The sequence below is a fragment of the Syngnathus scovelli genome, chromosome 11 (genome assembly GCF_024217435.2).
Source record: "Syngnathus scovelli strain Florida chromosome 11, RoL_Ssco_1.2, whole genome shotgun sequence".
Classification (NCBI taxonomy): domain Eukaryota; kingdom Metazoa; phylum Chordata; class Actinopteri; order Syngnathiformes; family Syngnathidae; genus Syngnathus; species Syngnathus scovelli.
In genome coordinates, this window is record NC_090857.1 from 4,571,845 (window position 1) to 4,595,533 (window position 23,689).

Genomic DNA, 23,689 nt, shown 5'->3' on the forward strand with positions numbered 1-23,689 from the left:
CTCACATTGGAAATTTATCCTGCCTGGACTTGCTTTTTCATTAAACACTTTTGGAGGGGCGAACAACCCTGAAAATGTAACATTTACACTTCAAGCTGCTACATTTTCATGTTGAAATTATGCCAAAGTTAACACACAACAAAGTTTCAGTCATCTTAACCTCCCCTTCCTCCTTAAAAAAAAAAAAAAGAGTGAAATTGACCACAAATTGCATTTCTTTATCTCCTCACAGGTGAATATTTCTTCTGCTTCGACCCTCGTAAGGACTACTGGAGTCACCTCTCCCCGATGAGCGTCCCCCGGAGCCAAGGTCTGGCCGCCCTCTACAAGAACTGCATTTACTACATTGCCGGCATCTGCAAGAATCACCAGCGCACATTTACTGTGGAGGTCTACGACATTGAGCGCAACAGCTGGAGCCGCAAGAGGGATCTGCCCTTTGACCAAGCCACCAGCCCCTACATCAAGGCCATGCTGCTGCAAGGCAAGTTGCACCTGTTTGTACGGGCCACGCAGGTCATGGTGGAGGAGCACGTCTTCCGCACCAGCCGCAAGAACTCCCTTTACCAGTATGACGATCAGGCAGACGCATGGACCAAAGTCTACGAGACGCCTGACCGCCTCTGGGATTTGGGCCGCCATTTTGAATGCGTGGTAGCCAAACTCTATCCACAGTGTCTACAGCGGGTGCTTTGATGGAAGCCGTGGCTTGTGCTGTGAACCCAATCTGGGTGGCAGAGGGAGCGGTGTGGTTTTGCCTGCCTTGTGCCTGGTGTTACCTCGGCTTTGCACCACAAAGACCGTTTTTTTTTTTTTTGTCTATCTGTTTTCGATATGTCTTAAGCGGTCAAACGTTTTTGGGTTTGACAAGATCAAGACCGGGGTGCTTTTAAAAAATTGCAGTATTCCCCCACCACCACCACCAACTACCCACACTGATGCTTGCCCTAGAAAACCGTACAACGAATCATAAGTGCAATTACTCATCTTGTGTTGCTTATTGTTGAGCCACGCTCTTGTCATTTGGTTTGGATACATGACCGAGGTTCTACAAAAGCATGTAAACATGGCGTGCACTCTGGAAATATGAATGCTACATCTCAGCATAAAGTCAAATACTATATATACATACATATATAAAAATATATATATAAACTATATATTCATACGGGTAATATGAATAGGATTGCTCATTATTAGTTTGCCGGCTCTGAGGTTTGTTTGCGCCACCTCCCCCCCACCCCAACCGCCCTGCAAGTCAAATCTCTGAAGCTCCTTTTTTCTAGGTGACTTATTTTGAAGTCTAGTTGTGATTTACAGTAGGTTTTGAAGCTTGTATGATATTTTGATGCCCCCCCTTCCCCGCTATTCCTCCACAAGCGACTGTGTGTCAAACAATTCACTGTGTGTGGCTTCTGAGCAGTTTTCATGTTTTGGTTTTAGATTCCAATTGCTTAGGGGGGGAGGGGGTCTCGTGCCTCCCACCCTTTCAGTCGGTGTCCATTTTGTGTGTCACACATGAGGACGACTTGTGATGTGTAATGTTGGAATATTCCCTCTCCACATTGGAGAAATGACAAGAGTGAACTTTGTGTCAACACTAAGTGGGAAGTTCAGACCAACTACCACGCTTACCTCAGAGACTTCAGAGCTATTCCATTAGGAGGAGGAGGAGGAAGAAAAGAAAAAGGACTTTTCTGGATGTTTTGTGTTAATGAAGCAACAACATTGAGCTCGGTTTGGATTGCTTTCTAGAGTTTCATTCTAACCAGTTTGAAAAGGTCAAAACAGCCTTCCACAAAAATGCATTTGCGATCTTGTAATAACTGATCCGGAATTTGGAAAGCGTTTTGTTGTAGCAATAATTCCTAGAACTGTGATGAGGCTACATGTCTTTATATGACTTCAGTCAAAGTGCGTTGATTATTTTGTGTGCTCGTCCGGTATTGAAATTACATTAGTTCCACTGGAGCACGGCTTGGAGCGACATGTCATTTTGTGCAGATCACTCGAGATGCCGACGTGCCTGTGGCCGAAAGAAAAAGCGTGGAACTCAAAAGTGTCCCTCCTGATGAACAATAGCGGGAAAGTCTTAACTCGGCCTTGCACTGAATGGCTCTCACGTCAACAGATCTGAACTGCGAACTCATTTTGAAGAAGCACCTCTGTGAAAAAGGCCACAAATCCGTCTTTACATGCCGCCGCCAGTGGACTAACAGTTGGTGCTGCTTTCATTTTTCTTTTTTTTTGACAATCTTTTACAGAAGAACTCGTCCCACAGCTACGTGGTGTTTCTCTGCCCGTGTGACATTTTCAGTACATTACTGTCAATTTTGTCATGCTGGTTCCTGTGTCAGCTTTGCACTACTACACAAGAGTGGCCCACATTCTGAAAGAGCTTCAGCAACCTTATTACAATCAACCCGAAAAAAATATGACAAGCATTCATTTAAAAACAAAACACGATATTAATGCTAGAGGTGTTGACTTTAACGGCTCAGCTCAGAGTTGATGTTAAAGCTTCATTCACACAATTTTACAGTTGGTAAGTGAGCAATGGGGAACTCTCAGGATTTCTACTGAAACAGTACTGTATTTTTAATTGTTTTTGTGTGTATTATACTGTACTATAGGTTTGCTGTACTTGCACAGTTTTTAAACTTCAGTTTCTTTTATAACTTGAAGAGTAGATGTTTTTTGTTGTCTTCGGTAACCCCCCCCCCCCCCCCCTCTCTCTCTTTGCTTATGTTATTTGCTATTTAGTTTTGGTAGACTAATCCTGCTCCGAGAAGATTTCCTGCACGACTAATACATTTGAATTGATTTCTCCCCTACACTGTAGTACAGAACCTTCTCACCAAACATAAGCATTGCAGATCAATAAACTAAACATTTTAAATACCAGTCATGACAGACTGTACTACAAGCTATGAAATCTATTGTATGTTGAAGAGCTAGTTCATGGCCCTGGGCTGCAATACAAAGCTCATCTCATCAAATGTTTGTGCATTTAACTCAACTTCTCATGTTTTTCTTTTTCTCTCCACTTTGCTGGTTTGTCTTTTTGGGCTTATGGTTTATAGTGGTTGTTGAGCTCAACTGTGAAATTCACGTTGCACATAACTTGAAAATAAAATAATTAAAAGTGAAACTAAGTTCATTCTCTGCTCAGTGGTATTCAGAGGCACTTCCGTTTGACGTTTAGATATCCACGGTGGTTGCAACATAGTAACGAGCCCAGTATGACTAAAGGATGCTGCGGAAGAGGAGTCAGAATTCTGTCACCCCCCCCCCCCCCATTTTTTTTCTTTTTTGGCCCTAATCACCTTCCGTAGGATGCAACATAGTAACGAGCCACCATGACTAAAGTATGCAAAAACTACCGGTCTATTATGAAATAACCCACGGCCCTCATGAAGATAAGCAGTTTGGAATGTTTGCAAATGCAGAGTAAATGTACTCGGAAAATACTCAAGTACAAATACTAAAGTACAGGCGGAGCACGTGGTAGCCGCACGCCTGCCCACGACTCGCCGGGTGACGCGCGAGCGACAAAAGCCGCATTACGAAAGTTTGAACGACTCACTTTAGTTGTCGCGAATTCTGTCAACAAAAGGTAAGCTCCTCGCTAAATCAATATTTTCCGGTGACTCGGAAGTGCTACCCTAAACCGTCTTAAAGTGCAAGTTTGTTTTTCTTTTGTTCACGCACGACTACAGTATGTATTATATTCACTCGTAAAATGAGGCGATCAGCGATCGACTTTAATCGTGGCATCACTTTAGGGAATTCCTGAAAACGTGTAATATATATAATTCGTATAAATACTAGTTAAAATAGGTTGCAAGTCAAGTCGCGTTTCCCTGTAATGCAACACGTTACAGTACCCATTGATCGCTCACTGTCACATGTTGACTATTACCCGGTCAAAGACAGTGTAGACAGTAGTGGGTGAGATATGGAAAGCTGCTAAAAAATTCTCATTGCCCTCAATAGTACGGCAAAACTGTACACCGGTTAATTTGTGTGCTACTTAGTTAAGTCAACTAGTCGCGAATGATGTAATAGATTCTATTTTTTCCTCAGCATATAATAACAACAACAAAACAACAATAACAATAATAATATCCATTCCTAATACATTTTCCGTCATTATTTCGGTGTACTCACGGACTAGTTGTTTCCTTTTTTCATTCTTGAACGCCTTGGTTAATTCCTGTCCACGCTGGCCTCCAGCTGCTCCAGGTAAGCGTACCCGCCACGGGCGTTTGCGTGCGCGTCGTAGTTGGCGTAAGTGGCGGATTCCCGATCAAAGTTTGACGGGCTTTAAGGAAAGTTCTTGCGTTTCAGGATCGTTCGCTGAAGTTTACTTTCTGAGTGGCATCGCAACACACAAGAAGGTTCACATAATGTGGCGAAATCACCAAATAAGACAACGTTAATCTCATAAGGCGCTTGACACGGACATGGTCAACATGCGCCTTGATTACCAATGCGCCCGTGCACTTCCGGGTCTTTTATACTCAATCACACTAGCCCATGAAACCTTCTAACCAATCAAATCAACGGACTCAAATTATATCTAGTCTAAAGCACTGGTGTCAAACTCAAGGGCTGGGGGCCAGATACGGCCCGCCACATCATTTTGTGTGGCCCGCGAGGACCACCTTGAATTAAAGTTAAAGTTAAAGTCAAGGTTTCGCCGACTTGTGAAATAAATAATATGCTTTTTGTCTCTCATTAGGAACATGTCCTCTACACCCACCAATAAGCAGGCCTTGAAACCACCAGATGGTGGCTGGGGTTGGATGGTCGTGATTGGGGCTCATATTTCCATTGGCTTTGCCTACTCTACGCCCAAAGCCCTCTCCATTTTCTTCAAGGATATCCGATCAGACTTGCAAGCTAGCGAGAGTGAAATAGCGTGGATCTCCTCTATCATGTTAGCAGCCATGTATGCTGGAGGTGAGTCCACCCACTACCCCTCTGGGGTTTGTGGTTTTCTCAGTCGATGTCATAATCACATTCTCTACTCATAAAAAAAAAAAATCTCTGCCTCACCCAACCTTAACTCAAAGAGGCCAAACTGGTGAAATATTTGCCTCATCTGAGTTTCAGGCAATGGGCTTCATCATATTGTCCTTGGCAAGGCTTCAGCAATGTCACCAAATGGCAGAAAGCGAAAGCGCAAATACATCAGCGGAAGGTCCCACAAACTGGGGTCCCCTCCCCTTCCGAGAGAGACTTGACAGCCTTTTCCAGATAAAACTCTGAGTCAAGGAGTCAAGTGAAGTGCAGTATGGAACATACGCTATTGACACAGAGCCTTGCCATTGACCCCCACACTATCTCCGACTTTTGCATGTTTGCTGCCTCTATTTGTTGAAGAGATCTGCCTCCTATAGTCCCGAAGGGGTTTACAAAGGAGTAGGTTTCCTCCTTCTCTGGTTTGACAACCCCATTCGTTTAGTTCCAGTCCACTGCTCCACCTCCAATTTGTATTGGGCGAAGAGAAAATGCTGCAATGGAAATTAATTAATCTATTCCAGGATTTCTTATACAATACCAATGAAGGGTTTCTGTTCAATTCTAAATGTTCAATAAATTTCACAGGACCGGTGAGCAGTGCGTTGGTCAATCGCTTTGGAAGCCGACCGATAGTTATTGTAGGGGGGCTGATGTGCGGGGCCTCCATGGTCGCGGCTTCTTTCGGGAACTCCATCGTTTACCTCTACTTGTGCGTTGGCGTCATTGCAGGTATGATATTTTACTACGTTTTTGGTTAGTTACACTTGCTACTGACATCTTTTCACTCATCTTCCCATTTTGTCTCGCTGCAGGCTGTGGACTGGCCTTAAACCTGAATGCATCAATCACCATCATCAGCAAGTATTTTCTGGCCAAGCGTCCTTTGGCCAATGGTCTCGCAATGGCAGGGAGTCCTGTTTTTTTGTGCTTCCTAGCCCCTTTTAATCAATTTCTACTGGACAAATTTGGCTGGAGAGGAAGTCTTCTTATCCTCGGGGCTCTGATGCTCAACTGTTGTGTGGCCGGGGCCTTGATGAGACCCCTCGCTTCCTGTACCTCGTTTCCCGCTCCCCATAAAGAAGCGGAGGAGCAGTCAAATAACACCAACACCAAGTCACAGAAGCAAAGTTGCAGCAGAGGTGCCAAGAACATCTTTCACTGGTCCTTTTTCAAAGATCGAGGTTTTCTTATTTACCTCATCGGGAACATCATGTTCATTTTCGGTGCCTACGCACCCATCATGTTCCTGAAAGATTACGCCATCAGTCGTGGCGTGGACCAATACTCGGCAGCGTATCTGCTCTCCATTATGGGCTTTGTGGACATGTTTGTTCGCCCCGGCACAGGTCTGATTGCCAACAGCAAGTGGATCCGACCACGAATCCAGTACTTCTTCAGCTTTGCCATGGTGTTCAATGGCACCTGCCATTTACTCTGTCCACTGATCACCAACTACACCTTTTTGGTAGTGTACGCCGTATTTTTTGGCGTGGCTTTCGGCATGGTTTTCGCCCTCATCTTTGAGTGCCTGATGGATCTGATGGGAACTCAACGCTTCCCTCGTGCCGTTGGACTGGTCACCATCATTGAGTGTGTCCCCATGCTACTGGGACCGCCCACTGCAGGTAACTTAAATCTGCTGACAACCATTATTTAGTCATGTATGTATTGCTATCGTGAGTTTCGCAAACAACTTGCTTTCTCAGATCCAAAGTTGAATGGAAAAATTTGACATAATTACTACACGAGAACTAAATCAAACAACACGTGCTTCTTGTTTGAGACAGCTCAGAAGATGTTCTGCCATTGGTCATAGCTAATTGCAAACAGTGCACCCTTTGTTCCATGAGCATTAATTTCTATAATGTCATCCATAAGGGACACTTGAATTCTATCTGGCTCGGAATTTGTGTCTAAATGCAATTCCAAAGAAGTAAATTAGTTCTCTCATCGTGCATCGGTTGGTGTCAGCGGTACGGATCGGAGTCCCCAAAACGAAGGCTGACGCTGCATAAACTTAATCAGCTGCACGCCTCCAAACCTTCTGTGCCGGCCGGCAACCTGAGTTTTAATGAGGTGGAAATTGATAGGCCCCCGGGTTTGTCTGGCGTGACCCTGTTTCGAGGCACTCATTTCAAAAGGTGAAATAAATAAGAGGCTCCCTGCACATCTTGCATTCTCCTCCAGAGGGCACAATTAATACCTCCACCCTGACTTGTCTTCTTGTTATGGTTCCGCCAAACCTTTGGGTCAAGTCAATTAGCGATAATGCGGGTAAGTCCCTTTAATGAGCGTTTGCTTTTGGCTATCTAATGATGCTCCACCCTGTAAGTCAGTGGACCTGCGTCGTATTTAAACTGGATTATGCAAAAGGTGACAATGCCAGATGGACCCCATTAAGACTTTGCCAAACGAAGCCCCTTTTAATGGGCATGGCGGTCACTTGTGTGCATTCACCATATGACAGCTATCAATCTGATGACGCAAATCTAGCCGTCACGGTGAAAAGTTCTCCACTTTGCACAAATAGACAATCTGCTCAAAGTTTAAAGATGGTTCACTTTATGCATCATCTTTTTTTTTACTACTTTGATTCAATGCACATACACACACTGAACGCGAGACCGATAGTCATCTGCCAGTTGATCCGCATCTGAAGTTGGAAGCGTCAAATGATTCCAAAGGCACATTTGTCCTTTTTTTTCGATGAGAAGGGCCTTTCTTCTGATTTGTTTTGGTAGAAGCTATCAAAATTGCCTTTTTGGAGATACAGGGTGGGCCATGGCCCCCTCTCAATTTAAAGCTTTCTTTGTTTCTAGCGCACCTTTATGAATTCATTCAGGTAGTGTTGTGCTGCTCGTGTGTTTCTTCAAAAATGTTTTCATCATAATGGTGTGCCCGAGCAGTTTAGCCTTTCACCTCTCACTATCTTGTCTGCTTTCCTCACAGGTTTACTGGTGGATACATTTAAAGACTACAAGTACCTCTTCTTCTTGTGCGGCGGAGTGATTGTTACCGGCGGGATCTTCCTTTTCGTCATGAATATTTACAACTATCGTATGCTGGAAAAAGAGAGGCGTCGACAGCCAAACGCAAATCACACAGTAGGCCAAGACCAGGCCGAGATGGCGAGCGCGCTCACTCCCACCTTTTGTCCAAAGGAGTCTGACGTGGTTGAGTGTAAAGACCTAGCGAGCATCCAAGTTAAAAGTTGACACTTTTAACAAGAGTTTGTCTATTGTAGTTGGCTAAAATATGGTTCAAATGATGTTTACATTACCCTATTTTTTAATGTTTAATGAAATCCAATGTGGCAGTATAAAAAAAAACTGTGGGACTATGAATTCTATTTAGAAGACATTCCATTAAAATGGAATACTTCATTCTTGCAGAGATAAGCTCAGATTTTTTTTTTTACTTTTATCTTTCCCAGGACCAAAGTGTCTGCTTACGTTGAATAACTCAAAACGGCTCCAAGGTTTTATTATCTTGTTACCTTTCACCTACAGTACATGCCCCTCCTTTCTACTGTTCAAAAGTACAACTGATACCCCAAGCCTTACATTTGAAGTTTACATATTTTCTAAACATATGAGCCAGCGTATTTTTCCTTACATCACTAGGCCATATACGTTCCTCTGTGCCATTTCCTGACAACATTGCACTGATGAGTCCTCCTGCTTGACTTTTGAGACTGTGTTTGTCAACCAAACTTGAATCTTTTAAGTGTTCGATACTGTTATTGTGTAAAACGGTTCTTTTGCTTTCTGTTAGTGACCAGACTGTGAATTACTTCTTCCGTACGTCTAAATCAATGGTTCTTAACCTGGGTTCGATCGAACCCTAGGGGTTCGGTGAGTCGGTCTCAGGGGTTCGACAGAGCCTCCACTGAGGAGGTCCGAACAAACCTGATTTATCGTGTAAGTATGCAATTTGTTGTGAGTTTATGCATTGTGTTGATTTTGTTCTTTGAAAAAGGTGATGTTCATCCACGGCTCATTTTGTGCACCAGTAAAAAACATCTATGTCTTGAATTTAAAAAAAAAAAAGTTTCACTAACGAGGGGTTCAGTGAATCTGCATACAAAACCTCTAACAAGGTGAAGAACCACTGGTCTAAATGAATTTGACTCTACTGAATACAAAACGTGTCTGCAATCACTTAAATTAACAAGCCAAACAATTATGACAACTTGTACCGCACGGATGGAGCGAGATATAAGATGAGAGAGCGCGTCTAGATGTTGATGACCCACCCATCTTTCTCCCGACCTTTGCATCTGTAAGAATCAAATCCGCCTTGTTTACAATCGCCGGCTGAGCCGATGACTCGGGAGCGGTCTTACACGAGTGGCCGGTCTGAGACGAGCAGCCGAGAAAGAATGTGCTCCCGCGGGGGCTCAAAGAGCGCCGGCATCTATCAGGAGAAGAAATTGAATGGGATTTGGAGAGCAACAGAGATTAGATAGCGCTCCGCTGTTGAGCAAGCATGAGACGCGCCAATGTAACGCTTTCCCTGGCTGGGATGAAATCAAACCACAGTGAAACAGGCTCACAGTGACATGTGTGCACACACTGTGGCCTTTGGGCCCGAAGTCAAGATTTGATACTTTTGTTTGCTTTTTTTTTTTTTCTCACTGCTCTGGTTCAATAAAGGTTGAGAAACTCCGAATCATACATTCTGTTGTGTTGATTCAACTTGCTCTCCTTAATCAGCATAGTCTCTGGTCCATTTTCCATCTAGGGTCACCAACCTTTTTGAAACAGACCATCTAATTCAGTACTGATTCATGAGAAGGTTTGATACACACCTGAAATAACACATTAGCATTGTCATTAAAAATACGAGGGAGTGGTTGAAGCATATTTCGGGAGGGTGGTGGGTGTAGGAGGCCCACGCTCCAACATCTAGCTCCGCCTATGATTGCAAACCAGTATTTTACTCAGGTACAAGCTAACTGAGAAGATAAATAAAAATATGATGAGGCAATTATGATCAAATTCTTAATGGCACGTTTTCAATGATGGAAAAGCCAGAACATCTGCTGGTAATATTTGACGCCCAATGAAGAACAAAAGGTTTTGAGAAGAATTTGGCGACGTAAGCAAGAACGCTTACTACTTGAGGGAGGCGTAGCAAACCTTTTTCCATCCATCATCCCTGTCACTGTCCCACTCACTGAGCAGTGGAGGTAATGAAAGTCATTTAACATACATCTATAATTAATATGCTATCTTTGGGCGGCGTGGCCGGGCCGAGAGAGGTGAGGTGATGGAGTGCGTTTATTATGCGTATGCGTGGGGTCTGCCATGACAGGGCATCGGGCCGTTGACATGCTAATTCACGGAGCATCACTCCCGCCGCGCCGGGGTCAGATTTTTGCAGCAATCTGGGCCACCGCACACCTCCCGGCTCCCATAGGGGCACTACGATATTATGCCCCCTCTCATCATTTACTTCCTGACTCCAAGTGTCCCCAAGTAAGGTGAGGCACTGGCTCAGTAGGTTTGCCGCCTCGGGCCTGTTCATTCGCTGAACTCTCTCCTTTGTCTTGTATTTATTTATTTATTATATTTGTTAACTTTAGCTATTGCCCTCTCAGCTCTCCTGCCAACCGAAAGAATATGATTTTCAATCTTTAATTTGAAGTCTCAAAAGCAAAGTTTCTCGTATCCTTTACCAGAAATAAGTTTTAGACAGCCATCATAATCATGATTGAGCTTGCGTTTTCTTCTCGGCCACTCTTGTGGGATCAAAACCAAAGTGACGGATGACTTTCAATTACATTTTGACATACCTGATGTTTTTTAATTGGAAGACTTTCGTTGCAATAAAAAAATCACAAATTCAATTAGTATGCTGTCAGTGCACATTTGTTTGGTTTTCATCTCAGCGACATGAACGAATGTTGATGATTAAGATCGGAAATAAATGTCATCTTTCAATATTAAAAGATTTTTCTGTCCTTATGATCACAAATGCAAATACTATATATATATATATATATGTATATATATATATATATATATATATATATGTGTGTGTGTACACACACACATATACTGCAGTGGTGTGTGTATTCATTATTTTCTGCTGAACATTTCCTGCACATATTTTACTGCAACTTCTTTCCATGGATCGGCTCCTATTACGTGACTAAGCGGTTCCCGTGGAAACTAGACAAGTGAGCTTTCAGTGCATGTAAATGAAGCTCCTTCTCTCTCTTCACTGTCCCCACACTTGGCCTTTTAAAGTTTTTGTCAACAGATGTGGCGAGGGTCGGTTGGTGTGCCACATGAGTGTCCGTGTGTCTCATTTTAATGGTCGACATATGGATGGTGAGACAAATGAGAGGGACAGGTGCTGACTTGTGCATCCTGTCGACCCTCACGGCATTGCAGACCAAATCAGTGTACCCGTGCTTTTGGCAAGCCTGACACACGCACACACACACACACACTTTTTTTTCCCCCACCATTTTAGTCTATTGAAAAACGACCGCCTATTTTTTAAATGAGCGGATCAAGATTATTTTGTTCTCTGATTGTCATGCTGACTGTTTGACACAGTGTTGTGCATTTTAATACTTCCATTGCATGCTAGAAAATGCCCCCTTCCCCACCACCACACACACACCGGTATAATTGGGTTTCTAAAACAATGACCTTGCTACGTCTCCTTTTTACCATATTCTCCCCCTCTCTCATTTCTGTGATTCAGGCAGACAAAAAAGATGCAAAATTCGGTGCAGGGGCCGTGCAGCTGACTCTACGGCAATAAGGTCGCATCGGAGGTGTTTAATTAGTTGAGCCACGGCCGTCCCTACGGAGTGGCTTTTTATTACCTCAATATGTCATGGAGTGCATCATCCTGCATCTCACACACACACACGTGTGCACAAAACAGTGTTTCCCAGTTAGCGGGCAGGAGGCTGGAAAGATGATTGACTTGGGAAGAGCAGAAAAAGGGCAATCACAGCAAAAGGTGGCCACGGTGACGACACCCTTACACTCTCCGATCTCACCCAGCGGAGCGTTCATCCCTCTCCTTGTTGCGATCTCGAGGTGCTTAGACAGCTGATTGCTGGGTGACTTTGGCCAGCCGAAGTGAGTGGCATCTGTTCTGTCCAGTCCGTGTGCACCATTAAGCCAGCTGGGTGTGTGGCTTAACCGTGTACAGGGGGCGCCAAGGCCATTAACTCACGCCGGCACTACAAATGACTGCAATGCTACGTCAAGCATGCCAGAACATCATTTAGCCACGGTAGAGGATGGCGCTGGGATATAAACACACCCAAACACACATGGAATAGCTGTTTGGATTTGTAATCATTTTTGATTGCATTTAGTAGAACAAATTGTGGGTCACCGAATTGAACTGGGAATCATTGTTTGCCTTTTGGCCAATCGTTGTTGGCAAACTATTCAATTAATCACAATTGTATGTACTGTACACTGAAACTATGGAAAACTATTTAAGGAGTGGGAAAAAATTAATTTTCTGAAGTAACGCACAAGCACCAGAGTAATAATTCAACGGCCCCCAAAGACGCCGGCCCATTGGGCATCTGACGGCCACGCCAATCCAGCCCGGTACTGTTAATTCATTGCGGGGTCAATGCAACTGTTAAAAGTGTTGTAGCGTTTGCCCCGCATCTTCTCAAAAATTCATTAGCACCAACTTCCATTTGGGCCTCCCGCTGTTTTTTATTCCAGCTGCTGTGAGCCAAACTTGAATTGTGATTTGAATATTTTTCCATAACAACAGCAAATCTGCAGAGCGTTATTTACAATGAATTTAAGCAACGTCGAGTCCTCCGTGCATTGGGGTCCGTAATTGAAAAGCTTGAGTCACCATATTTAAACCTCAGCCAATCTCCACAAGTCATTTCCATGGCTTCTTCTGTTTGCAGGTAAACATTCACATTTCTGCCAGCGATTGTCATGCATGTGTGATTTCCATGCGCCTGTATGCCCAGACTTCTTTGGCAGCATCTACACTTGCTTTTGTTGTGTGTGCTGCCCACCGGGAGACATTAATAAGCACGCCTCGGCCTGCCGGGATCCCTGGGGCACAGTTCTTAGCGTGAGGTGGCATCCCCAGCGCCTGCCTGAAAGCTTTTCGAGGAGAATGGAGTTCCTCCAGGGGGGTCGTGAAATGAAAGACAAATGTCTTTATGGATATGGATGAGTAAAATCCCGCTGTCACCTCTCTCCCCATCTCCAAGTTGTGCTCTGAAGCTACTTCATTAAGAACGCCATGACCTCCTCTTTGGCGACCTTCGGCTGTGGGGCGTTAAACTGTGGACCACATTGTGGGTGGTCCATGTAGGAGCAAGTGATTGATTACATTTTTACAAGAGCAATGGAGGACCATAGCCAGTAATTGGCACTGCACTTGGTGTTTCTTTTTTTCCTCCTCATTATTTCTGGTCCTGATTCTGGTTTGATTTATATTCCCCCTCACTCACAGGCAAATGATTTAAGAAAGCCATTTTAAAAGCCACTGGGCAGTGAGAGGAAGTCTCAGGGCAGCAGAAGTAAAAAAGAATGATGTAGAGTTACCAGAAGAGGTCAGCGTTGCTCCACTGATGAAGCAAAGGCCCGCTTTTCATCCTGTCGATGGTCCCTTCCCGCTATCTCTCACTTCACCTCGCACTCCATCCTCTCTGGATCACACTTGAGGTGTTGCATCTAGTCCTACTTCCGTTGTGAGCTAAACTGCCACAACACAACATTGTTTCCCTAAAAGGTAGAAGATACTTGGCGTCACCAAACAACGACAACCTTGTGTGGTAATTGGATTTGACTCCACTTCATCTAATGTGTTGGCAAACAAAAGACAGGCTTGGAATAAAGAAAAGCCAATGAGCGTATGAAAAAAAATTAATAGAGTTGCTCGGGAGGGACACTAACAGGATATTGACACAGATTAAGACACACACGAGAGGAGACAGATTAAAATTGCACCATCAAAAGAATCCCTCCCATGCCATATTGATTAGGGAATGTGTTGTTGTCAACGTTTAGATTTGATTACCGTTGACACGCAGGGCTGGAGCTGAAACACAAGGCTGGTAATGGCCTCGACGCCTTTTGCATATTAAATAGAACACCAATCTTGCAGGAGTAATTAATAGTGCTGGGTGGTTATGAAATCCCCGGCGTAAACGGCCAATCAGATTTGCATGGCTCGCATGGCGGTAACTAGGATGGAGCATGGGAGGGCGGCGTTATGTGGATGTTTCAAGGTAATTTTCCCATCGGGTGTTCCTGGTTTTGCTGAAAGGACCCCTGCGGTCACACTTTGCCTAAACATTTGTATGGTGTTTAAATTGTGACGTTTTGGTATTTCTGTTGCTAGGAGGAAATCCATAGGGATGATTTCACAGCTCGCGAATGGTTGACACAAACTCAACATCAAGCAAGGATTTACTTTGGAGGATATTTGAATTTTCCGTCAAAGGGTTCATGATTTTTTGGACATTTGTCTTTGCGATATTCTTGGAAACTGTTTAAATTTCCCCATGAATTGAAATAAACGATTCATGGGAATTATTACGGCTAGCTAGAAATGAAACGGGGTTCCAGGAAATAATTTCAGTTGCAACTTCAATATGCATCTGGGACATCTGAAATAAATAATTCTTAAAAAAATAATCAATGCAAGCACCAATCACAGATGAAGAAAACTAAATTTTATTTGACAGAACAGTTCTCATAAATGTATAAAACTTTTGCGAGATATCACTATCCTTAAACTTCGGCAATTACGTATTCTAACGCTTAGATTTATTTAATAAAGAGCAAAAGTCAACTGAAATAAACTATCACGCCACTGACCCAAATGAGGACGACCGATACCGGAACTTTTTGGAACCAGTCTACTGTTTAAATTTTCCACACTACCACATCGATATTTTTACAAAGCAGAAATGACTTCTGGCGAGTTTAGCGACTCAATTTTTCAACACGATGTCGTTCGGATAACTATCAACTGTCTAGTGTCAGTTCAAAACTCCAGCACTCCGTTTAAAATAAATAAATAAAAACATTTCAATAATGTTTAATCTGTTACATGCAGAATACAACACACCGTGCGACCACAGTAAAAATGGCACAACGTAGTGTTATAATTCTGTCATTGGACAATAGCAGTAGCGAAGAATAAAAGAACTAAAGCGGCCCTGGAGGTCCCGAAACCGCATTCATCCCATATCATCCTTGCGTAATCCCTTCTAAAGCTATACAGTATTTAAAAATCACCCACTAAATGTTCTATTCGAGTGAGGTTGAGTGTGCGGCGTGTTTGTGGCCCGCGGCGGGGCATTGCGTCTTTGTCCTTCCTCCTCTCCCCTGCAGATGAGATGAGTGATTCAGGGCTACGGGGGCTCTTCCCTCACTCTGTGTCATTTCCAGGTCAGCAGCCCCCCCGGGGACCTCGCGCGTTCCCCACCCAGCAGCCCCCCCGGGCCTTTGCCACACATAACGCATTGGCTCTGTCACCAACACTGCTTATTTTAGAGCGGCCTCCTTGGCGCACCAGAGAACGCTCACTTTATGGAAATCATATTAATGAATTTGCAGGAGTTTGGGAGAAAGGAGGGGGGGGGTTCAGTGCTCATGCCAGCAGTGCCAGAAGGTGAATGGGGCAGTGACAGGAAGTCGAAAGATAAAGGAAGAATCGGAGACACGATGTACTGTAGCTTTGTGATTATGTTGCAGCTACTGGCGACGAAGGGCAGATCAAGGTCAGAAAAATCATCACTGGAGCCAGTCGGTGCCAAATGTCATATTCAGACTTTTTACAGGTGGACAGGATTTCCCTCATTATTATTTCCATAATCAAAAGCTGCACTATCGTCTCCTCCGGCGCATCCCCTCGTCTCGTATAACGAGTATAATTCATTCACGATTGAGACAAACAGCCTATTAAAAGCATGTCCATGTTGCAAAATCCAGCCTGGGGAGTCATTGATCGAGGAGGAGGTGATACTAATGAAATCGATGCATTGCACTGATGGGAGAATTTCCAGGAAGTCAAAGCCTGTAACTTCCACTTTGTGGTGAGGGTCAAAGACAGATCCAGTACGGAGATTTTCATTAAGGAGATTTCCTCCACTTTAAATAAATCTAAAAGAAACCCAAAATTTATATATATATATATATATATATATATATATATATATATATATATATATATATATATATATATCCACCGAGAGAAGCAGCTCCATTCTTCCTAGCAGCCCATACGTTAGATTACAAGAGCCCTGACAAGTACATATGTTCCTCGTCTATCGAGCCCAACAAGCTACAGGCTGCTTATATGCTTTGCAAATCACTCCAACAGCACATGCCCTCCTGGGACTCAAGCCAAAGTCCATATTTCAGTCCACAGTTGTCGGCATAATAGCATAAACAGCCTGAGAAATATGATATCATGAGGGGAGGAGGACAAACACTGCAGTCGGCCGCCTGCCTTCATCTTCCTGCTACCACATAGATCAGGCTGGTGCTGGAGTTATCAAGCTTGGTGGTTCCCAATTTAGGGAAATTAGGAAATTTTCACGAAACAAAAATGCAAAAAAATAAGACCGTCAACTGAAATCCTTTCCAACCAATGTTTCTTTTAGTATTTTAATAACTGTGTTTGCGCCGTTGTGGGAGTGAACACAGCCGACTTAATTCCCAGCCAATTGAAGCAGCTCCCCTCATTCATCAAATCCACCAAAATCACATTCCACCACCTTCGCCCAAAGACACACTGACCCTGTTTTCTCACATTTAACTTTATCTAGAACATTTTTGAAAAGAATCCGCCAGCCAAGATGTGTGTGTGTGTTAACAGAGCGATGCTCCAGCATGTCATGCGTGTGCGACTTATCGCTGCTGAAGCTCTCAGCCTCAGTGGAGACAAAGTGGAGGTGCAAAGCGTTTGATCATATTCATACTGTCAGCACAAAGACAAAGAGCTGCCTCCAAGCAAACACGTTCGGTCACAGGTGAGTCATACACACACACACACGTATAAGCGTGCACACAAAGTGGATACTTTTGCTATCGTTAAATGGTCCGTGAGCTAAATACACACATGCGGAAACGTTGGCTGGATACAGCCGCCCATAGTGCCCTTGGCATGATCTTCAGGCCTGGCCACCATTAGTGGCCACAGGAGATGCACAATACCCCCCACCCCCTTTCCGCTCACTAACCTTTGCTGTCCTACTGACCCCTCACTGCAGGGCCCCTGCTGTCCTGTCACGCTACTTGGTGTGTCACCCTGAGTTTCCAGCTGGGAGGTGTGTGCGAGCGTGTGTGCATTTTTTGGCTCTTCATTGATCTTAATGGAATGGGTAATTTATTTCTATTCTGCCACTTTTGTTTTTATTTCAAAGTATTATATACAACAAGAAAAGTGACATTGTTCAGACTTATGAAACCATGAGGAGGTCACGTGACCGTCACTTTTACACTTGAGAAGGTTTCAATCCAGAGGTGAGAAAAGCTGCTTCATCTCACGCTTCTTCTAAAGTGCATAAGATGCATTTTAATCCAATTCATGGAGCTTTCCTGGTTAACTCACGTTTTCAGAATAAAAATAATTGAAAAGAGCAGCTTAATCAAGTCAACATTTTTGGAGTGGTGTTTTCTTGTAAGACATTAAGAGCAAAATATGGTTGTGATAGAACTCCACATTTCTTATTCTAGCCCTCTTGATTCATTCTTAATCTCAGCAAGTGCGTATCTATGCTGGCACCACGACACAGCCCATCTGTATTACACAGATATGAGAGGAGGCTTGGGGAAATGTCCCTTGAAGGATTTTGGGGGAGATTTTATTTTAACTTTTTTTAACGCCCTGGTAGAGAGCAGACAGATTTAATAAATCCAATTCCCACAAGAGATTAAAGTAATATTCTGTGTCCTGGTCCAATTTCTAATCTGATTTTAGCAGATTTTTAAACTTTCTTTTACTTAAATGATTGATGTGGCTTTTTAATAGAGACATCCAAAAGCTAATTTGGTTTTGATCGGAATTAAAATTTTTCTGATATAAAATGGTTATCATCGTCATGAATTTCATACTTCACATATGCAATTTGTAAATCACATTAACACATCACTGTCTTGCACACCCCAAGAGCAATTTTAAGGTTTTTGCATTCGAGTGCTCACCAGAAGGTCCCAAGAGGCAGACTGGAGCCAGGCCGCCTTCTTAACCAGCAAGACACGGCTGCCCTCTTCTTCCGCATAGCGATTCGTGGTCAAAGAGGAGCCCGTCCGGAGCCGAGGGAGCTGCACTCTGCGCCCTCCTCCTGTTGCCGCTTTGATTTCCAATATGTCCTCCCATCACCACAGATGGCTGCAGAGGAAACATTTCCTCCACAGACAGTGCTCGCATGGCCCCTGGGTCCTGAAGCTGATGGGAGCAGAAATTGGAGAATAATGTACAGTAATAGAATATTTGATTGGGCTCTGATGGGCAAGACACAAGGAAAACTAGGCTAGTTGAATGCCTGCACCCCCTCGCTTTTTGTCTCTTTCCGTCTCAATTTGGTCCAACTGTATGTTTGCATTTCAAAGCTCTGCATATGAGAAATAAACTGAAACAATTTAATTGATCCTCAGTCAAATTGAGCTTGCAAGAAATTAGAAATTAAAAATCAAGTACAATAGAAAACAGCACACATTTTTTTAAAATGTATAACAGTTATACTTTTGTTTTCAAATTGTAAATGAATTAGTTTGAAAATATAGTCTTTCTAATTCTAATTATTATATATATTTTTTTTAAAAGTCGAATGTTACCCAATATGTATTTTTCTGCATTTATACAGCTATAACTATTTGCTTGGCAAGGACATATGCGGCCAATTACGCTCTCCCCAACTAAGCAGACGTTTATTCCTCCTCCCAGGCGAGCAGGTGGACAGGTGCAGCTTTGCTTACCTGACAAGTGGCCATGAGGCAAAAAGAGGGCGGGGCATGTCTGCAAAGAGCACAAAACATGGAGGGAGCTTTTCACAGGTCCAGATGGTCACGACCGGTGCTGAGAAGCATGACTCCGCAAACTTGATGATTCATCAGAGAGTCACAGTGTGACGATCCTAATTTCATTGTGAGGTTTGGCTAGAAGAGCATTCCACTGTAAACAACCTGCTGTGGGTAAAACACCTCAGCAGCATGAAGTCTGAGAAAGAAGTACAATCAAAGTGTTTACACGTCAGGCCTGTTGTGAGAGAGGAAATTGAACATGTGGAGTTTTGGACAAGGTGCTAATTGAGGAGTCGATGCCTCTCCTGCAGCTGCGTCAAGGTGAACATCGTTTTAAATAGATGGAGGCCTGTTTCTTTTCTTTTTTTTAAGTTGTGGAAAACCATTAGCATAATTGCCATTTTATATAATAGTGTTGGATTTTTCAATTATCGTTTTGCTTTAACGTTTGTCTGCTTTGATTTTGTTTTTCTTAACTATAACAACCTAGCTGCTTGGTTGGAATACAGCACGACACTCAAAAATAAAATACTCAAAATCCATTTTGTAGTGATTTCCCTCCGTTTTGGCACAAAAGAGCTTTTTGCCAGTGGCAGCGGAGCCAAATTCAGATGTCCACCTGACAGCGGAAGGGCTGTCATGTAAGGCCGGTCGGGGGAAATCACAGCAAAGTTAACAAGTATTGCCGCAGTCATCAATCACTCGGACCGATCCTCCTCGGTTCTCCGGCCCCAGGATCCATCAGAGGGGACGGGGGCTGACATTGAGAAAAATGAGCTCAACCCGCTCACACGTCAGGCGCCCAATGTCACCGATTCCACCAGCCTGAGAGGCCCCCACTCAGACAGGATAAAAGATACACATGGCGTGTAACCGTATAGTATCCTCTTCTATTTTTACTTCCTTTCTGACAGTCGGACCTCACAGGACTACATCCCTCCTTGTGTCAGAGCTGCATTGTCCACGTCTCTCATTCAACCCCCCAAAGCCTGCCTCGTGTATTACAGACACATCCAGGCTCATCGGACAAAAAAATGATTAATGCACCTTTTTGTCCAAGCTGACATCTGGTGTGCATACGCCCCAACGGGGCTGGGACAGATATGAACCTCACTTCAGGGATTAAGCTGTCCTTCGTTCCCTCTCATGAGACTGCAAAGAAGAAGCCCCTTTTTAAAATCCAACACTTTGGGATTACCTCCGAGCTCAAAACTGGGAAGTATGGATGATATTGATGATGTGGAAATTTATTTAGCCCACGAAGCCATAGTAGTTTTTCTGGTATCCTCTTCCCTATCTACTGTTTAACCCTTTTTCACACAACATATGTATTTCTGCATCTTCAATACTTGGGGACATGTCACAAATATTGAAATATTGTCACAGGAAGAAAAAAAAAATGGCAACAAACAATGAACCAACAAAACAACAGGTCATTAAATACAAGAAAACTGTCGAGGCAACGAGGAACATTTGGACAAGACCCAAGTGGCCGAAGGAGCTGATTGGTATACACAAGGGACATGCCGACAAGTACAGGTGGTAACACACGACAAACACACAAACCACAAGAAAACAAGACATCACACAAAACAAAACTAACGTCACCAAAACAAAAAGCTCAAATACAGATCATGCCGGCCATCCACATTCACTTGTAATCAAAAGTCTTCAGTTGCCCGTCCAAAGTCAACCGCGACCTTATGACGACAAGTGGTATAGAAAATTTGAATTTCTTGACAATGAAACAAAACTCCATAACGTTTGACAGTGTCATTCTACATCTCTTAACTTATTCATCCCATGAGGTCAGTTAGGGTGACATAAAAAAAAAAAAAAAAAAAGGCCAACCATAGATATTCTCTTAATGCATCGTCCTCATGACAGACCAAGCTATGAATAGACTCACATAGAATCAACAGAAATATAATGCAAAAGCCAAAGTCCACTGGATACTAAGGGCACCAATAACACATTGATCCTCCACACACCACATCATGGGATTTGTGACCACTTTAGAGGATATTTTTTAACCTGACACACACGCACGCACGCATACACAACACACACACACACGCTGAAGCCAGTCAGAGAGCAAATCTGAAGGGAGGAGTGTGTGAGAGTATGACAGTGGATCAATAGTTGTGTTTGTGGCAGCTCTCCCGCAGGAGTGGAGCAGTATATGAAAAGCTGCAGCTGATGGCTGAAGGTCCCCTCAGAGCATTCGCTGTGTGTTTAGCTCGCAGCCAAGGTTAACCCCGGCACAAAGACGCCACCAAACCTCAGTCTGTCTCCCCCGGGCTGCATCCACTCACACAGTCTGAGACCCACAGGGGGGCTTTTTTCTTCTTTAGCCATTTATGTGTGTGTGTGTGTTGGCATTAGACAAATATGTTGCCATTTGGAAACAGTCACGAAGCCATTTTCATACTATCCGTGTCACCACTAATATATGTCATTTTAACAAGTAGCTGCAATTAAGCCGCTTTCAAAGCGTATACATTAAATGAGCTACTTCCATCCAGCGCTAAACACCTTGCAAGTAGAATAATAAATGTTATGTTAGCGTAATTATGAGCCAGTGTAGAGAGGAGCGCTCCAATTTATCCAGAATTCATTTCCATCTTAACAATTTATTCCTTTTACTAACATTAAAGTGTCGCTATGAAAGGGAGGCAATAACGATGGGGCCTATCCACGCTTAAATCAAGTCTTCAAAGCAGTGCGATCCATATCATAAAGAGCTTTGCGGACGTACACCCCAAATAAAAAAATTAAAAAAAGCTCCAAGAGCCCGTTTTCCAAACAAATGACAGTGCCGAGGCATCTGGTACATTGACATGCAGCTATCCATGTTCGGGCCATAACAAGCTAACGTGTGCGCCGTCATGGTCGTGGAGGAATGATGGAAATGCTAATGAGCGTGCCACCAGTTGAATTATTCATACATCTTAATTAGGGGAGATAGTTCCCATTAGGCTTTTAAATGTGTCTGAATCATTTGGCGCCTATTTGCTATCAAGCTTGGCGTGCACAAGCACACACACTTACGAATGCACAAAACATAATCAAGCAGCACTTTACGGAAGACTGGCCTTCACCGCTAATTGAATATCCATCATTTAACTACAACATATCAGAAATAAGAGCGTGTTAACAGTTATATGGGTCATCAATGTATTTGTGTACCCTTGCTAAGGGTCCCCACTCTAACGCTGAATGAGAGTCGCTGCAGTCTTCTAATATGCTGAGGTACAGAACGTTCGTTTCCGCTACCGTTGCGTCCATCTGCTGCAGTTCACTCGGGAAATTAGCCACCTAATGTAGCATAGGTGTTTAAATAATTGGAAAGCAATTAATAAGTTGACAACGGAACACAATAATCAGCAGCTCTCGGTGAAATCAACTTGCCTGCGTGTGGTTTATTAACATATTTGAAAAATACATTAAAAAGTATTTGAAAACAAAAAATGTTAAAATGGAGGAAGTCACAGCAAAATGGTGCAGAGGGTGCAAAATACTGATCAATCAAATTTTTCTTTTTAAATATGCAAAAGGATTATGATAGAGAGACTCCTGTTTCTGAAATTTGTCATCCAACTAAACATCAAGTTTAATACACGAGAACAAAAGCTCTCGCAGGCAGAAGACACTTGAGAAATGACGCCCGACGATTTGATTTATGAGGTTTGAAAGATACTTTGAAGGCATCTCCCACTGCTTTGCTATTTGACAACAACAAAAAAAAAAAGATGGATGACTCTCAGGAAACGTAATTAAGTTTAAAACGGCTATGCAAGACCTCATAGCGTAAGTTAGTATCTCCCAGCAATGTTAAAATAAAATAAAAACTACCATAACACACCACCACCATTTTGTCTTTTCCCCGCTCCGTCACAATTCGTCGTTTTCGTTCCTACCACCTCACATTTTTTTCAGCGTGCCAAATAACGCTAACAGTTGGTACTTAGCATGATGATGGAAGGAGAAATGGAGGGCTGGTGAAAGGAGCAGCGAGCCGAAGCTCCCCGCAAACTCGAATGTGAACTCTACTGGTTTGCATAATTTAAGGTTAATGAGGAAAAACAGCAGATAAAATCGCTCTCATTTTATGCCGTCTGGCTTTGCTCTGCTGGGGTGCATTTCATTAAAAAGGCATCAGAAGCGGCGCTTTTAATGAGGTGTGAATTCATCCCACTTTCACCCCCTTTTATTTGGTCACATCAAATGCCGACGCGAGTGTAAATTTCCTTTTCAAGGAGACGTACACGAGTATTTAAGCTCAGCGGCGCACGGCAAACTTGTCATTCCTCCGCCGTCGACAAAGTATTTTTTAAAGGAGAGCAAAACGCATCCTGTCATGACGTTCAAGTACAATTTACAACGTAAACGTTATCGGCGAGCAAACTCGAGAGTGTGTACACGGGCGACCTTTCCGTCCCCAAAAGTCCCGAGGAGTGTTTTAGATGCAAATGCAGCCTTTGGCCCTTTTCTCTCTCAGTAATCCTCACAGAGGTAATTGGAGGCAGAGCCGCACGGCGTGGTCCCGTCTCCGGCGCCGCCTCGTCCCACCTCAATTTGCATGCGAGGACTCTGAGATTCAGCCTCAATAACGCGGCGTTGCTTTGAAAGATGAGTTTTTAATCTCGGAGAGGAGATGAGTT

At 43.5% G+C, this 23,689-nt stretch overlaps 2 protein-coding genes and 1 long non-coding RNA gene across 3 annotated transcripts in view; 2 read left to right on the forward strand and 1 right to left on the reverse strand.

Moving 5' to 3' along the window:
• kbtbd8 (kelch repeat and BTB (POZ) domain containing 8) overlaps positions 1 to 3,151 on the forward strand; it is a 6,340-nt gene extending 3,189 nt beyond the window's left edge. Inside the window, exon 5 of the mRNA XM_049732579.1 lies at positions 233 to 3,151. Coding sequence (XP_049588536.1) covers positions 233 to 696 — 464 coding nt within the window. The 3' untranslated portion in view covers positions 697 to 3,151. The remainder of the gene's footprint in view (positions 1 to 232) is intronic.
• Positions 1 to 4,534, reverse strand: part of LOC125976736 (uncharacterized) — a 25,210-nt gene extending 20,676 nt beyond the window's left edge. Inside the window, exon 1 of the long non-coding RNA XR_007484498.1 lies at positions 4,171 to 4,534. This is a non-coding gene — a long non-coding RNA (uncharacterized lncRNA). The remainder of the gene's footprint in view (positions 1 to 4,170) is intronic.
• LOC125976734 (monocarboxylate transporter 2) lies at positions 3,305 to 9,699 on the forward strand. The gene is made up of 5 exons (XM_049732581.2): positions 3,305 to 3,616; positions 4,745 to 4,965; positions 5,614 to 5,757; positions 5,841 to 6,653; positions 7,978 to 9,699. The coding sequence occupies exons 2-5, from the start codon at positions 4,749 to 4,751 to the stop codon at positions 8,241 to 8,243; spliced, it is 1,440 nt and encodes a 479-aa protein (XP_049588538.1). The 5' UTR covers positions 3,305 to 3,616; positions 4,745 to 4,748; the 3' UTR covers positions 8,244 to 9,699.
• Positions 9,700 to 23,689: the final 13,990 nt, after the last annotated feature.